This window comes from Heterodontus francisci, chromosome 1 (genome assembly GCF_036365525.1).
Source record: "Heterodontus francisci isolate sHetFra1 chromosome 1, sHetFra1.hap1, whole genome shotgun sequence".
Classification (NCBI taxonomy): domain Eukaryota; kingdom Metazoa; phylum Chordata; class Chondrichthyes; order Heterodontiformes; family Heterodontidae; genus Heterodontus; species Heterodontus francisci.
In genome coordinates, this window is record NC_090371.1 from 159,818,298 (window position 1) to 159,836,581 (window position 18,284).

General features: G+C 41.3%; 1 protein-coding gene across 1 annotated transcript in view; it reads left to right on the forward strand.

Annotated features, from left to right (window-relative positions):
* Positions 1 to 6,715: 6,715 nt before the first annotated feature.
* LOC137373063 (dihydropteridine reductase-like) overlaps positions 6,716 to 18,284 on the forward strand; it is a 30,446-nt gene continuing 18,877 nt past the window's right edge. The window contains exons 1-4 of the mRNA XM_068037853.1: positions 6,716 to 6,898; positions 7,169 to 7,261; positions 7,429 to 7,525; positions 8,265 to 8,405. Coding sequence (XP_067893954.1) covers positions 6,812 to 6,898; positions 7,169 to 7,261; positions 7,429 to 7,525; positions 8,265 to 8,405 — 418 coding nt within the window. The 5' untranslated portion in view covers positions 6,716 to 6,811. The remainder of the gene's footprint in view (positions 6,899 to 7,168; positions 7,262 to 7,428; positions 7,526 to 8,264; positions 8,406 to 18,284) is intronic.

Sequence of the window (18,284 nt, forward strand, 5' to 3'; positions counted from 1 at the left end):
TCACTTGTCACCTCATCAATGATTCCAGTTTAGTTTAGCAAGTGTCAGTATCATCACGCCGGGATATGTTCTGTGCAACAATAGAGTGAATATCAGCAATACTGTAAAAGAAAAAGAAAATCAGAATAAGATAAAAATGTTTATCTATCAGAAGAATGTATTTCTCAGATGTGCTTATATCCTAATGAGTGGCATAGAGTCAGAGAGTCAGAGTCATTTAAGGCAGTGAATCTCCCGCGAGGACATTGGTCCCAAAGCAACCCGTCGCTTTTGAATAGGTGCCTTCTGCCCCAGAACTGGTCCCAATGCCCCAAGAAACTGAAGGCCTCCCTCCTGCACCTTGCTTCAAGCCACACATTGATCCTCCCTATCTTCCTATTTCTACTCTCGCTCGTACATGGTACTGGGAGTAATCCAGAGATTACTACCCTCAAGGTCCTACTCTTTAACTTCCTCCCTAGCTCCCGAAAATCTGACCGTAGGACATCAATACCTGCCCTTGCTATGTCATTGGTACCAATGTGTGCCACAACTTCTAGCTCCCTCCTTTCCCCCTTAAGAATATCCTGCATTCTCTCTATGATGTCCTTTACCCTGGCACCAGGAAGGCAGCACACCATGCGGGACTCACACTAACAGTTACAGAAATGCCTATCTGTGCCCATGACTATGGAATCACCTATGACAACTGCACTTCAGCAATTTGCTGCTCCCTCCTGTATGGTCTGTTGCCCATTTGTGCCATAGTCTGGACTGTACTCCTTCAAGGTGTTGTCACGCCCAGCAGTCTCTATTGCTGAGTAAGGGTTTGAGAGTGGCACACACCCTGAACACTGCTGCACTTCCTGCCTCTTTCTACTCTTCCAGATAGCCACTCACCTACAATCCTGAACTCTTACTGCCTATGGGGTGACCATCCCCTGGAAAGTATGATCCAGGAAACTCTCCTGCTCCCTGCTGCTTTGCAGTGATTCCAGCTTCCCCTCAAGTTTGAAAATCCTGAGCCCAAGCTGAGGCAGCTGGAGACACTTCCTACGTACGTGGTCGCCCAAGACACATGAAGTGTCCTGAAGTTCCCTCATGGTGCAGGAATTGCAAACAACAGGTCACAGCTGCCAATCCATGATCCAAAAAAAAACCTATCTACTCCCTTTTAACAATCTATTTAGTACTGTAGGTAGTTTTGGGGTGGTTAGAATTAGCTTCACGTTATTATTTATTTTATTCTTTAATCTGATACAAACACATTTGTTAAAAGAGTCAGTTATATTTTATATTTTAAACCAATGTATTAAAAGAAATCAATCAGTCTCAATTAGTCCTAAAACCTTGACTGAGTTATGAATTCTATATGTATGCCTTGATTATGTAGCTTGAATGTAGCTTTAATAATGTAGATACCTAATGTATAATAATGTATTGCCTGTGTCAGCACAAAATAATTGCAAACCCTGATAACCTTCAGTAGTCTAGCTAAAAAGATCAATTTTTGTAATGTCTGTGTCAGCAAAAAAAAAATAGCAAAAATTAATAGAGCCTTTCACAGCTGCTGGCAGCTGTCCTATCACCTCAAAGTCCCAATTAAAATAAGCTAGCAACAGACATCACATGCTCTGAGCCAAACACAAGATGACCTGATGGCCAGAAAGGATTGAAAGTCAGGGTCCACAATGCCTCAGTGCACAAAGAACAACAAGATTCCCAGAAGTCAAAGAACTCCAGCACATGGCGAGGAAATTACAAAATAATGAGAGGGTCTTCGCGTCGCCTGTGACCAATGAGGACTGTAAAATCATCACCTGAATTTCGTTAAGTGTAATTTGTTATTTCTTAATAATGTTTTCCTTAATTACTACACCAAGTATCCTGTTGCCATATTGGTCATTGTCTTGTTGGAACAAGAGTTAAAAGTGAGACAAAAAAGCAATATCACTTATAGTACCCTGTTTAAATCTAACCATCACAGTTTTACAGTTGTTTGAACAACGAGGACACAGTCTTTTCCTTGTCTTACAATGCACCCACCTCCTGTGAGACGATTAGGGAACTGAATTGTTTATAGTCAGGGAGATGTCTGTAGTCCAGACTATTCTACTCTCCTGGCCACGTGACAAATACTGTCTTCCACAGGGACATTAAAATAAATAGAAACATTGGGAATTTAAGGAATAATTATTGAAAAAAAAAACAATTATCATGCTTATTTATTTTAGAATTTACCTTTCACTGCTTATGTAATCCAAATCCATTGTGTTAAAAATGATCCTTCTGAATTGTTTTCCTTTCTCAGTGAATACAGTCCATCATCATTATAGCTGCAGTATCCTCATAAAATATGTTAAGGTCAGGCAAATCAAACACTCTGTGTCTGTAGTAGCCAAAGGTATTTTTCTTAAAGAAGTTAATTCTCATCCAAAGAATATCGTGTAATGTGTAATCTGACTGTAAGTGATTCATTAGGAGAGGAGTCTTAAAACGGCACATGTGACTATCTCCTAGGTTACTGTGCTGCTTCGTTCTCTCTGCCTTACTATCCTATGCTTATCAAGAGACATATAAATAATGAAACTTCTGCAACAGGATAGGCACTGTGTCAAATTCAGAATAAAATTATCTCTAATATAACAGTACTCTTTTTGTTTAAAATAAGGCAATAACTGTCAAATCCTGCAACTCCCCTTTTGATCTCTGTTTTGTGAAAGGTAGATTCTCAAAATAGTAATATTACTAAAATGGTCAAACTATTGAAAGTCATCTTTCAAGACTGGCCACATTAAAGTTATGTAACCAGTCCAAATATTATAACACAGTTGATTAATCATGGTGTAAATTAATCTGATGTATCACAAGCATGCTGTAAATTTGTACATTTGAAAAATGTATCTGGTCAATGGAGTTGGACTTTGCTTTTTATACATTTCAGGAAGGGAGCTGGTGTATTTTGTCAGTATGATATGAACTAACCATGAGAAAATTTAATTAGTTGTGCCCCAGTATGTGCCCTATACAAAAGCTTTATTATTTATATGAATACATAAGGATAAAGTAGCAGTTCTGTGTGATCTACTCAATACAGTGATGCAGAGCATAAATAGTGGAACATGAATTGTAGGTTTGGCAGGAATCCAGCAGAAACAGTATCTGAGCTTTCTGACGGCTGGCTTTCAGTTCTCTACCTTCAACATTGACTTTCAGACTTTAGCTTGTCTCCCAGACCTTCCTTCTGCTTTCGTCCATTCACATTCTGCTGCGTTCCCTACTATGTTGGAGCCATTTTACTTACCTTATGTCTTAATTTTGCTTTTCCACTATTTTCCTGAAATGATCTCTATGTGCAGTCCAGCACTTTTCATCATTTTCTAACATTGTAACAACAGTTTACAGGTGATGCAACCTACCAGCTGCCTCTCTGTAATAACACTTTATATTTCTGTGTTCTTAACCTTATCTATTGTTCTCCCATCCCTCTTTGTTTTGATCAGTCCCATTGTCACACACATCAGAAGTGTGATGATGCAACATTCACAGACTAACTCTGAAGAGTTATGAAAAAACGAACTTTGTCTTTTAAAAAAACCTTTATTTTAAGAAGTGAATAATGGTCCAAAATGGCCACTGAAGATAAAAGGGGATTATCCATTTGTGTGTTCAAACAGTCTGACAAAGACAAAGGACAAAGCTTTGAAGCCAAAAGGCATTCATGAAACCCATCTCACACCTATCCTAAAATATCCCAGAATTGAGTGTCTCCTTCTAAAACAAGAAGCCACGTTTGGGCCATTGTGTGATCACCATGGGGAAGAAACCAGAATGTCTCCTAACAGGAGGTGAGAGGTGGCACAGTTTTACTGTGAAACAAAGACAGCCAGAGAGAGAGAGAGAGAGAGAGACTGACCCAGAAGGTGAAGCTACTTGTATTCTAGTTGGTATTCTAGAAAGCCAGAAAGCAGCTGTCTTGCTGAAAAGCATCGACATAATACAGCTGGAAGTGATCCTCCATCTTCAACAGAACCTTCAATCAAGAGAGAAATCTATAATCATCCCAGGCCTGCAACTATCTGGACTTAGAGTCTCAAGAGAATTCAACAGGCTTATCAGAATGCTTCTTCCCCACAGAAACCCACCTACCTCTTTCTCTTCTCTATCTGTTTCTTCTTGTGTATGCATGTGCGAGTGAATGTGTGAGTGAATGAGGTTGCAACAATTTTGTGATAAGGCGTATTGATCAATAAACAGTTGACTTTCTGTTTTTTTTAAAACCTACAAAATAACCTTTCGCTGTCTGTTTATTTGAAAAATAAAACACAAAGGGGTTAAACTTTTAATACAAAGACACTTGCTGCGGTCAGGTGGGGAGTTGAACAGTGGAAACCACCCACGTCACACCAGGTGGCTGTAACACCCATATAGAAACCTTGCCTACTCTACTTGCCTACTCTTCCGATGAAGGGCCATCACCCAAAACGTTAACCTAACTTTTAGATGGTGATAGAAATGATGTACATTTCCAGTACTTTTGATCTTAATATTAGATTTCCAGCCAAAATGGCCACCTGTTTGGGTTTGAATTGGACAGACCTGTTTCTAGATGAGCTGCTTGGTACTGGTGGAAAAGAAGGAGAAGCTCTTATGTAGGAGGACAGTATTGGAATTCCCAGCTTGCCATTAAGGGATTCTTTTAGAATAAGTATACGCAATCAATCTTAATATAGTCAATATTAAGAAAATGGAATGATTGCATACATTTCAGACATAATAGGGCTGTGACTGTGGCATTGGACTAGCAATAAGGTCATGAGTTCAACTCACATCATGGAAAGTTCTGAAATTGAGTTCAACCAATCTGGCCATTTATAAACAATAGTTACCAGGAAAGCTGTCAGGATGTTGTAAAATCCATTTGGTTTTCAAGTTAAATGACATTTATTCAAGTAAAACTGTAAGAAGACATTTTTTGTGATGAAATGATTTTTTTGTCTTTTTGGTACCCTGTGCACTGTGAGAAATTTTGGTGAAATGTTTGGAGAATAGAGGAGAAATAACAGAAAAATATCTAAAATACAGCCAGAATATTATGGGTAAATTACTGGGAATATAAAAAATGCTCATGCCTAGTGTCATGCTAGGCCCCCACCTGCCAAGAATGAAGCACATTAACTTTATCATGAACATTGATTTTAAACTGTTGCTGGAGCGAGGAAATGATTTGTTAAACAGATCAGCCATGGCTGGAAAATACATTTGCATATTAACAGACAGTGCTTGGAAGGAAAAGGGACCATTCCCTGACACATTTAACCCACAATGGATGTTGATCATCAGACAGTGAGGGGGTGGGGAAGCGCATTCCAGGGCCTGCTGGGGTGATGCAATCCATAGAGGCCAGGACTGGTTGGACCAGCTAGTCACATGACTAACTGCTGTTCCAGAGTTTTTTGAACTAGCCACAGAGAGTTTGAACTGAAAAAGACTGTTTGCTCCTGGTCTGAGATCTCTCCTGTCTGCTCCCATCTCTTCTCACAAAGAAACAAAGAATCATGAATCCGCATGAACCCCAAGAGAGAAAAGTCTTCTACAGTGAACAAGGTTTAAGAAGAAAAGCAAGATCTACCTTCAATCAAGGACTCTACAGTGAGCTCAAAGAACTGTAACAAAAACTCTTCGGATATTGCGTCAAACCTTTTCCACTTTATTTTTCTTCTGCTCTTTTCTGTCTCTATTTGCATGTGTGTATCACGTATGCATGCTAGCGTGGGCATGTCATGTATCTGTCGGCATTAACCGAATTAGAGTTTGAGTTTAATAAATTTCAACCTTTCTTCTTTAAATCTAAGAAAACCTGTTTGTGCTGGTTTCTTTACCTTATAATTGGAAAGCGGTGAACAAGAATTCACCAAAGGGGAGCTAAAAACACGGTGTTTTTAAAATTAGACCCTGTTGTGGTAAGACCAGGTGAAGGCTGAGAGGGAACCCTGGACACCTTTCTCACCTGGTCATAACACTTTGTATTTATTTTTACTTTAAAGAAAAGCTGAGAGAGCAAGGAACAAGCAGAAAGATAGAAACATTGAGAAAACAAGCAGATGGCTTGTCCATTTGTGGGTGGCAATCACACATGCTACCGAAGGCACTGGGGCTGCCAAATAGTGAGGCGTTAAAAGCAGAAATGCTGTAAAATGGTGGAAATCTGAAACAAAATAGAAAAAGCTAGGGACACACAACAGTAGAACCAGCATCGAGGTGGCTATCCACAGGTCCAGATTGAATACAGCCAGTGAGGGTTGTCATCCTGGCTGCCTGCATCTCTTCCACAGTCTTGTACGTGCACAGGTGGTCCTGGAGAGGGAGCATGTTGTGTCTGCTGGTTTCAGACTTTTCACAACCAGGGACTGGAGGGCATAGTGGACACTAGGAATAACATTATATTTAATTTTATATGTTTCTTTTTTGTTGTGCCCCTCTAAAAGGAGTTCACTTTTGTTTTGTTTGATGGTGCTAGGATCACCCAGGGTGTCCTCATTGTTTTGTTTAGAAAACGCATCTGTGGAGAGAACAGATAGTGAAAGTTTGACTCTCCTGCTCTTCTTCAGTACTTGACACTGCTCTGTTACCAACATTTTTTTTATTTAGTAGTGTGTAGTGAGGCCTCCAGAGGGAGGGTGGTGCTAAAACAGGATAGAGTAGGTTCTCCTTGCAGACTTTGCTTGGACTGCGTGTTTTATCAAAGGTCTTTAGCTGACGTTGGGGTGTTTGTGGCCAGACTGACGGAGTGTGCAGGTTGTTCTTGATTTGCTTTCAGAGAGAAAGAGCAATGGCAGCAGCTCATAAAGCCATCGTGTACGGAGGAAAGGGAGCCCTGGGAACTAAATGTGTCGAGTTCTTTAAATCCAAGCACTGGGTATGTAGCAAATAAAAGGAACGAGGATCTCCCAGGCACACGGGCAGGGTATAACTTAATTGGAGTAGTGAAAATAATGCAGCTTATAGTTTCAGATCACAACTTGTCACTTTCCATTTTTAGCAATTAATTAAACGTTAAACATTGCGGATAATGAAGCTACGGTACATGAACAAACAGGCCATGTCGTTCAGATTGTGGCGGAGTTTCAATTCGGTCGGAGTCTATATCAACATCTCTTTACTGTTTAATAACTTTTCTCGGTTGCAGTGGGTTGCCTCCATTGATCTCACGTCCAATGAAGAAGCGAATGCGAATATCATTGTGAAGATGAGCGAGTCCTTCACTGAGCAGGCGGAGCAGGTAATGTGTTAGAATCATTGTAACTGAGATACAGTCGGTGCAGGTAATACATTGTACATTAATTGTAGGTTATAATGTAGATGCTTGCACGTGAATTAGATACTCAGTTATTGAACTTGAAGTCATCAGTAAATGTAAAATTTTAGCTGCTACTCTCATTTCTATAGGTTACAACAGATGTTGCCAGTCTTCTTGGGGAACAGAAGGTGGATGCTATTATCTGTGTAGCTGGGGGATGGGCAGGTGGCAGTGCAAAGGCAAAATGTAAGTGTCTGTGTTTTATACTGTTAAAGCTTATACATTTTATAGTTAATGATCAAAGAAAAATGTTTTTAAGCACCAGCTGTATTATCCGGAAATCCCATGATGTTGTGAGTTCTAATTTTGTCACTCATATCTTAGATTCTTAAACCTTGTCACACACACCTTCAGTCAGTGATATGAATTCGTCTGAAAAAATTCCCACTTCTAATACTGTGCTTGTACAAGAAGGCAAATACTGTTGTATTTATTAACCTCTAGTTTACATCAGCCTGAACTTACATTGTTTGCTCATGATATGCCCCAGATAATTTTGTGTGCATAGTGACCAACTATGTACTTTCGCATGGAAAATAGTAGTAAATACATTTCAAAAATAATTTTTAGATGGTTAATTACAGACAAATGGAAATGGAAATTAATGCAGACTTGAACATGTCAGTCTTATATAGTGTGGAAGGATTGAAGGGCTCAAGTATTTTCTGACTCTTAGCTGCACAACTTTGTGTGAAGGGAAATTATTTTTGTAAAATAGGTGGATTCTCTTCATTGTATCCTTCTTTATTTGTAATGTACTACTAAGTAAAAAGTAATCTTGTAATGATTTTAAGATATCTCAAAAACATAATGCTCTTTTCCTTTGATTTATTTCTTGCTGCAGTTTTTCCTCTGCTTATGTTCATTATTGTCAATTGGTGTCTGATGTCGAGTCAGGCAATTACTTTTTGTTTATGTCTCAAAGCTCTTTATAAAAATGCTGACTTGATGTGGAAACAGAGCATGTGGACATCAACCATCTCCAGTCATTTAGCGACAAAACATCTCAAAGATGGTGGCTTGTTGACACTGACAGGAGCAAGTGCTGCCTTGAGCGGGACAGCAGGTGAGCAGAGCTTCTATTACCTTTTGACACTATTAGCGGAATTCTGTTATCGTTCGTGTCATCACCCACACCTATTGACTGTGCTCCATATAGTGAATCTGCTGTTTCTTTCTGTAACATGATGTGCTGCCGTATAGCAATTGGGTAATTTTTAATGTTTCTGTGCACATTCACATTTATATGTTGGCCCTGATTAGACATCAGGGTGGAATTAGGCTCATTTAGTTCATAATAATGCAGATGCAATTTGCTCATTGGGACAAAGGTAGGATAATGTGGATTTGTGATTTTTAAAATTTTTTTATTTACATGCTAAATAATTGTAAAAGGCCGTTGAGGTTGTTTGAGGCATTAAGCCATTGCAGCAGATGGTGGTATAAGCATTTTGCTCTGTAAGCACTTTGTAAACAGTAACTGGATAAGTGAACAGAAACGTTGGCTCTGATGTTTGCTGGGGTGGAATTTCCAAGTGTGGGAGTTGGTGGGGCGGAGGGGCAGGGAGATAGCAGAAGAGTTTGTTCTGGTGGGGCATCCTGGTAGTCTGGGTTTCCTAATCACTGTGGAATTTTTTTTGAACCAGTTCCCAGCCCATAAGCCAGCATAATTGACAGGCTAGGCTCCCTGTCGGGCAGGCAACACTCTAGAAGAGAACACAACCAGGGGCAGGTGGTTTCCTGCTCCTCTGGGTAGAAATTGTGAAGCATGGGGTGGGTACAATGTGGTTTCTGAGAGTTGGGGGTGATAATGAGGTGTTGGAGAGAGTTGGGGTTGTCAGTGATCACAGGGTATTGGGTAGGTGATTGTGGGGATGTTGTGGGGTGGGTCTGATTGTGTGGAGTGGGAAGCAGGTTAGCTTGGGTGGCCAGGGGAAGCAGTCCTGCTCATTTTGGCCCACAAATGGTGCTGGAAACTGCTGGGTTTCCCAAGGCCCGGGAAACCTGGCTAGCCAATGTTGAAGCTGGAAGAGAGAAAAATCTGAGGCTTGCAAATTCATTAAAATATTTAACTAAGCAACCCGCCTTGTGGGACTGGGTTGGTTGCCCAGCTCTGTTAAAACAAGAAGTGGAGGAGTTTTGAGGCAGGTTCGGTTCAATTTTGAGATTTTTAAAATTTTAACATCTCACCTGAACCGTCCCACCCATTTCTGGTGGTTAAAGTTACTTCCGATGACATTATAGATTTGCTGTAACTTCTGATTATTTTCGATCTTCCAGGAGAAAGAATTCAATGGAAGAGTCACATGTGCTACACTAATCTGTATTGTTGACTGGGCTGGATACAGAGTCCCTGAACATTAATCTTCATGTGACAGTTTGTTGCTGGCTATTCATGGGCCGGGATTTCACATTGGGCGGATGGGAGCCGGACCCCGACTGAAAAGTCGGTGGCGAACCCGCTTCCGCCTTGCCTGGGGATCCGACCCACATTTTACGGGTCCCCAGGCTTTAATTGTTCTGAGGTGGAACTTCCACCTGCTTGAGGGAGGAGGTCCCGCCTTATTGAGCTGCTGGCCAATCAGCGTGCTGGCAGCTGTCAAGTCCCAGCAGCGTCACTGGGAGCGGTGGCCACTGATGGGACTGCAGCCCAGCCGACTGCAGAGGAAGACCTGGAGCAGAGAGTCCAGTTAAGTTAAGATGGGTCCGGCTCCCATCCGCCCAATGTGAAATCCCGGCCTCGCCAGGAGTAATCGGTCAGGCCCCGGCGAGGCAAGGGTGTTTGTTTGGGAAGAAGGGGGGCATGTTGGGTCTTAGGGCTGGTTGGGGTATCGAGGGCAGCTCTCCATCAGACACCCTGTGCTCGATAAGCAGGGCCACCCCCCAAGACGATCGGAAGCCGCCTGCTTTTCCCAGGCAGTTTTTCCCGGCTCCAGGACGCCCATTTTCCACGCATAAAATCTGTCTGGAGGCGGGCAAAGGCCCTTAAGTGGCTGTTAAGTGGCCACTTAAGAGCCTTGATTGGCCTGGGGCGGGCAGTTCATTTCCCCCCCCCCCCCCCGCCCTATGTAAAGTGGGGGTGAGGCGTGAGCAGGTCGGGAAAGCCTCCCGGAGCTTGCCGCTCTATTTTACGCCACATCCAGCTTGTTGAGGTGGCGTAAAATTCCGGCCATGGAGTCTTTCTCTGGCCTTACTATCTCTATCTGGCTTCAAATGGATTAACCAATTAAACTAGACATGCTGAGAAATAGTTGTTTTAAGTAAAAAAAAAAAATCTAGGACCAAAGAAATGTAAATAAGTGTTTCTTGAACTTGTAGTGCTGTCAATAAAATATATGTTAAAACAAAACCCACCAGATGTTTCTATTTTGATTGAATGGCCTGGCCCTGGCCTCAAATACATGACTGTACAGAACATCTGTTTGAGAGCTATATACTTCAAAGTAAATGCTTATCTTAGTTTATTTTTAAAATCCTAGAGCGGTACTATTTGTCCATTTTTAATATTTAGTTTGAATATGTAGTCATTCACAGAATAAAACTTGCAATAATGTAGTGTTTTATCATGTCTTTCGAAAATATCCCAAAGTGCTTCACATGTAATAACTGACTTTGAATTGCAGGGTCTGTTATGATTTCAGAAATAGTGACCACTCTTTACACTACAAGATCACATATACAACAATGGAATGAATGACCAGTTAAACTGTTGTTGGTGAGTGAGGGGGAATGATGGTCAGGATACTGGGCGGACTTGCTGCTATTCTTTGAATAGTGCTTTTGGGTTTTTAAAGTCCACCTGAACACTGCAACAGACAGAAAAAGTGTTGGTTTAATGTCTCATTTGAAGGTAGTTTCGTTTAAAGGCTAATGATTTGAAACTGACAGAATTTTAACTAATTTTACTCAGGTTTAAACCTTGACAACTTTGGTAGGATTTGTACATCAAAAATGAAAACTGAATTCAATAGCTCCATATTTCTTCGATTATAATCAGCAAAATATTTTTGTAGAAAACTATTTTACTGATTACTTGTTGGAGAATATGTAGAGTATTAAAATCATTGGGCATAAAGGCTTTAAAATTCCTTTTTCATCTTTGTTACAATTATGACAAATTTAGGAAGTAAATTTACTATGATATCAGAATGTGGTATGATGGTTGTTTCAGAAGTTTAATTGAGAGTTCCAGCCAGTGAATTATTGCAGATATTTTTTCTGCTGGGGTGGGGAGCTGAATTTAATTCAGAATGTTTCAGCAGATTTAGAGTTGTGAGGTTTGACCTTGTCTCTAATCAGCAGAATGAAGAGCACTGTTGGGTTAGTGAATTGTGACTTGTTTCGTAATGCACAATGTCAACAATTTGAACTTTCCGCTTAAAAGTTGAATATTTTCAAGGCAGTTAGTCACTATCTTTGGTGGTGATGGGACTTGAGGATTTGCTGTTTTGGCAGGGGAATATGGAAACTGTTCATTGTTCCATTAGACCGCCATGTGGATTATTTCTCAGTCATTTCCTTATATTAGAGAATAATATTATACCTCACTTAATGATATTGTGCTTATTTCTATGAATAGTAACAGTATGTACAAAAAGGCAAGAATCAATTGAATTGGAACCATCCATCGCTGTTGCCTTATACAATTTCATTTCCTCCTGATTTCACGAGCAATGTACTTCCCTTATCCTGTTTTGATTGAGAAAGAAGCCTGAAAAGTAAATATTCATCATTGTTTAGCTTTTATGTACAAAGGTTAAACATATGCAGCACTACAACATCTTCTGATATTTACTTCTCCCCTGTGTAATATTTCAATTTAACTGTTTTTTGGACACATACAATCATCTGATTGGATAATTTGAATCCAAATATTGAAATCAATTAGTACCACAAGTGCAGGACTCCGGTTGGATATTTCAAATGAAAACGTTAGGTTTCCTGCTTGATGCTTCAGCCTACATTTGTACATGAATGTTTTAAAATCTGTAAATGATTTTCAGGGATCATGGGTTACGGTTATGAAGAGAAACCTAAGAAGTTAGGGCTTTATTTTATGAGAGTTGAGAAGGTTAATGGGTGATCTGATGGAAGCCTTCATGATTATGAAGGGTTATAATGAGGTAAATAGCAGTAGATTGTTTCTGTTGGTTGGTGAGATGGAAACTGAGGGAATGAATTTGGGATAAACAATAATAATTGAAGCAGAAGTGAGAAAAAAAAATCTTTGCACAAAGGCTGGTTAGAATTTATAACTCCCTGCTCCAAATCTGTTGTTGAAATAGAGTTTATAAATTCTCTGAAAAGGAAATTTGATAGTGCCTTCAAAAAGAGGAGTATTAAAGCAGTAAACATGCTGGACATTTTATTGTCAGTTGAAGCCTCTATGTTGACCATAAATAAAATGACTTGCATCTCCATCCAGACCTTTAAGATCTTGCTTGATGATAAAAGTGTTATTATGCAATGGTTTTTCTGGCTGACTGGCATGTTGTCTCTGGAAAGGATCCCGGAGCCCCTGTAAGGTAAGGGGTGTACAAAGTATTGTATACTACATAAAATATGTAGGTGATTGGATGGTGAGTATTTCCTAGTTATCTTATCTAAACTAGGGAATAAACTGGTATGTCTTATCTTTTTTAAGGTTAGGTTTATTACTACTAGTAAGGTGTATTAAGTATTGTAGGTTTTATTAGTAGTAAGATTTATTAGTATTGGTAAAGGTTTATTAGCAGTAGTAAGGTCTATTAGCAATAGAAAGGTTATTAACTAACAGGATGACAGGGCTGCTCCAACCTCTAGAGTGCACATCCTGTGCTTTGTGGGAACTCCAGGTAACTTCTCGTGTCCTGGATAACAATATCTGCAGGAAGTGTTGTCAGTTGCAGCAGCTGGCGTCACTGCAGTGCATCCGTGAGGTTGAGAGCTTCGTGGATCGCACATTTATAGATGTGGTCATCTCACACCTTAAGAGTATGCAGGGAGAGAGAGATTGGGTGACCGCCAGACTGTCATGAAGAAACAGGCAGGTAGAGCAGGAATTGATGCGTCTGAATGCGTCTCACTCTCCAACAGGTATTCAGTTCTGAATACTGAGGAAAGTGATGGGTCATCTGGGGAGTGCAGCCAGAGCCAAGGCCATGGCACCACGGCTGGCTCAGCTGCACAGGGTGGCACAAAGAATACTGAAAGAGCAATAGTGATAGGAGATTTGATAGTCAGGGGAATAGACAGGTATTTCTGTGCAGATGTGAATCCAGGATGGTGTGTTGCCTCCCTGGTGCCAGGATTCAAGGATGTCACTGAATGGCTGCAGAGCACTGGGGAGTGGGGGGTGAACAGCCAGCAGCCATGGTCCTCATTGGTATGAAGGACATAGGTAGGAAGAGGGTTGTGGTCCTGCAGAAAGAATTTAGTGAGCTCGGTAAAAAATTAGCAAGCAGTACCTCATAAGTAGTAATCTCTGGATTACTTCCAGTACCACGCTCGAGTGAGTATAGAAATAGGAGGATCGCGCAGATGATTGCGTGGCTGGAAAGATGGTGCAGGAGGGAGGGCTTTAGATTCCTGGGACACATGGGACCAATGCTGGAGAAGGTGGGCCCTGAACAGGCTGGATAGGTTACTCCTGAACAGAGCTAAGATAAATTTCCTTGCTGGAGATTTGCTAGTGCTTTTGGGGAGGGTTTAAACTAACTAGTCAGGGGTGTGGGAACCAGGAGAAAATATCAGAGAGGAATACCAAGGTGCACAGAATACTGGGAGAGATAACTTACTATTCCCTATCCTAGTGCTAGCTATCAGGTGGAGTCAAGAGTAAGGGAGAAAATAATAAAGTCTAAACCAGGGTTAATGTGCATGTATGTGAATGCATAGAGTGTTGCTACTAAGTTTGGTGAGTTACAGGTGCAGATTGACATGTGAAAATATGATGTTGGGCCTGTAACAGAGTCCTGGCTCAAAGAAGGGCAGGACTGGGTGTTAAATATTCCTGGATACAAGGTGTTCAGGAAAGATAGGAAAGGGAAATAAAGGGGAGAATGGTATTGATTAAGGAGAGCATTACAGTGCTGGAGAAAAAGGATGTCCCAGAGGGACTGAGGACAGCATCAATTTGGCTAGAGATAAGGAACAAAAAAGGTGCAGTTACATTGCTTGGTGTTGTCTATAGGCCACCAGCTAGTGGGAAGGACGTAGAGAAACACATTTGTAAGGAAATTACAGGGGGGAGGTGCAAGGTAGTTATAATGGGGGACTTTAATTATCCAAACATAGAACACAAGAAATAGGAGCAGGAGTAGACCATATGGCTCATTGAGCCTGTTCCACCATCAAAATGATCATGGCTGATCTTAGGATTCAACTCCACTTTCCCACCCACTTGCCACATATCCCTTGATTGCCTGAGACCAAAATCTGTCTATCCCAGTCTTAAATGTATTTAATGATGGAGCATCCACAACCCTCTGGAGTAGAGAATTACAAAGATTCACAACCCTTTGGGTGAAGTAATTTCTCTTCATCTCAGTCCTAAATAATCAGTTCCTTGTCCTGAGGCTGTGCCCCCGTGTTTTAGATTCCCCGACCAGCGGAAATAATCTCTGTCTACCCAATCCAGCCCCTTTAGAATCTTATATGTTTCAATGAGATCACCTCTCGTTCTTTCTAAACTCCAGAGACTACAGACCCAATTTACTTAGTCTGTCACCCCAGGGACTAATCTAGTGAACCTTCGCTGCACTGCTTCCAATGTGAGTCTATCCTTTCTTAAATGTGGAAACCAAAACTGCACACAGTATTCCAGATGCGGTCTCACCAAAGCCCTGTGCAATTGTAGCAATACTTCCTTATTTCTGTACTCCAATCCCCTTATGATAAACGTCAACATGCCATTTGCCGCCTTAATTGCTTGCTGTACCTGCATGTGAGCTTTCTGTGTTCCTTGTACAAGCACATCCAAGTCTCTCTGAACATCAACACTTACAAGTTTCACACCTTTTTAAAAAAAAAAATTCTGCTTTTCTATTCTTACAACCAAAGTGCATAACTTCACACTTCCCTACATTATACTTCATCTGCCACCTTGTTGCCCACTCATGTAACTTATCTATATCTCTTTGCAGCCTCTGTGTCCTCCCCACAGCTTACCTTTCCACCTACTTTTGTATTGTCAGCAATCTTAGATGCATTACTCTCTGTCTCTTCATCTAAGTCATTAATATAGAATGTAAATAGTTGAGGCCCAGCACTGATCCATTATTTACTGCCTGTCAACTTGAAAATGCTCCGTTTATGCCTACTCGTTGCTTCCTGTCTGTTAACCAGTCATCGATCCACGCTAATATATTACTCCCAACTCCATGAGTCCTTATCTTGCCAATTAACCTTATTGAAAAGCGGTGTAACATTTGCCAACTTCCAATTGATGGGACCGTTCCTGAATCTAAGGAATTTTGGAAAATCATACCTAGTGCATCCACTATATCTGCAGCCATCTCTTTTAGAACCCTAGGGTGGAGGCCATCAGGTCCTGGAGATTTGTCGGTTTTTAGTCCCTTAAGTTTCTCCAATACTTTTTTTCTGCTGATATGAAGTTCCTTAATTTCTCACTCTTTTTAGCCCCAAGGTTACTGTGTATTTCTGTTATGGAACTTGTGTCTTCTACTGTGAAGACAGACACAAAATATTTGTTCAATGCCTCTGCCATTTCCTCATTCCCATAGACTGAGATAGTAATAGTGAAAAGGCCAATGAGGGTCAAGAGTTCCTACTGTGTGTTTAGGAAAACTCTCTACAGCAGTATGTTTCTCGTCCAACGAGAAAGGAGGCACTGTTAGACCTGGTTCTTGGGAATGAGGTGGGCCAAGTGGATCAAGTGTCAGTAGGTGACATTTAGGGGATAGTGATCAATTGATTGGAAAGGTTTAGGCTGACTCTGGAAAAGGACAAAGAACAATCAGAATAAGAATAATTAACTGGGGGAAGGCCAACCTCAATGGGGTAAGAACGGATCTGGGACGGATAAATTGGAGTCCAAGGTTGGAAGGCAAAACGGTAGCTGCACAATGGGCTACCTTCAAGGAAGAGAGAGTTCAGGCACAGTCAAGGTATGTTCCCTCAAAGGGGAAAGGTAGGGTAAACAAATCCAGAGCTCCCTGGATGACAAAAGAGATAGAGATGAAGACAAAGAAGAAAAAGTGTGCTTACGACAGATGCAGGTAGAAAATACTGTTGAGAACCAGGCTGAATATAGAAGGTTCAGAGGAGAAGTGAAAAAGCAAATAAGAGAAGCGGAGAGAGAGTATGAAAAGAGACTGGCAGTTAACATAAAAGGGAATCCCAAAGTTTTCTATAGACATATAAATAGTAAAAGGAGGAGTGGGCTGTTTAGAGACCAAAAAGGGGAATTGCTCATGGAGCCAGAGGGCATAGCTGAGGTATTAAATGAATACTTTGCCTCTGTCTTTACTAGGGAAGAAGATGCAACCCAGGCAATGGTGAAAGAGGAGGTTATTCATACGCTAGAAGGGTTTAAAAATGATAATGAGGAGGTATTGGATAGGCTGTCTGTACTTAAAAAATGGATAAGGCACCAGGACCTGATGAGATGAATCCGAGGATACTGAGGGAAGTGAACGTGGAAATTGCGGAGGCACTGACCAAAATTTTACAGTTTTCCTTAGACTTGGGGGTAGTGCCAGAGGACTGGAGAATTGCAAACATTTACACCCTTGTTCAAAAAAGGATATAAAGATAAGCCCATCAACTACAGGCCAGTCAGTTTAACTTCAGTGTAATGGGGAAATTCTAGAAAGAGTAATTCGGTACAAAATTGATAGTCAGATGGACAAATACGGGTTAATTAAAGCCAGCATGGATTTCTTAAGGGAAAATCATGTTGAGTTAACTTGCTGGAGTTTTTTGAAGAGGTAACAGAGAGGGTTGATGAGGGCAATGCTGTTGATGTGTACAAGGACTTCCAAACGGCGTTTGATACAGTGCCGCACAAAAGACTTGTGAGCAAGGTTATAGCTCAAGGAATAAAAGGGACGGTAGCAACATGGATACGGAATTGGCTGAGTGACGGGAAACAAAGAGTAGTGTTTAATGGATGTTTTTCGGGCTGGAGGAAGGTTTGTAGTGGAGTTCCCCAGGGGTCAGTGTTGGGACCCTTTCTTTTCATGTTATTTATTAATTACCTAGTCTAAGAGCGAAGTCCAAAGTACGGAAAGTCCTCATCAGGGAACTCCTCTTTGCTGACGATGCTGCTTTAACATCTCACACTGAAGAGTGTCTGCAGAGTCTCATCGACAGGTTTGCGGCTGCCTGCAACGAATTTGGCCTAACCATCAGCCTCAAGAAAACGAACATCATGGGACAGGACGTCAGAAATGCTCCATCCATCAATATTGGCGACCACGCTCTGGAAGTGGTTCAAGAGTTCACCTACCTGGGCTCAACTATCACCAGTAACCTGTCTCTAGATGCAGAAATCAACAAGCGCATGGGAAAGGCTTCCACTGCTATGTCCAGACTGGCCAAGAGAGTGTGGGAAAATGGCGCACTGACACGGAACACAAAAGTCAGCGTGTATCAAGCCTGTGTCCTCAGTACCTTGCTCTATGACAGCGAGGTCTGGACAACGTATGTCAGCCAAGAGCGACGTCTCAATTCATTCCATCTTCGCTGTCTCCGGAGAATACTTGGCATCAGGTGGCAGGACTGTATCTCCAACACAGAAGTCCTCGAGACGGCCAACATCCCCAGCTTATACACACTACTGAGTCAGCGGCGCTTGAGATGGCTTGGCCATGTGAGCCGCATGGAAGATGGCAGGATCCCCAAAGACACATTGTACAGCAAGCTCGCCACTGGTATCAGACCCACCGGCCGTCCATGTCTCCGTTTTAAAGACGTCTGCAAACACGACATGAAGTCCTGTGAC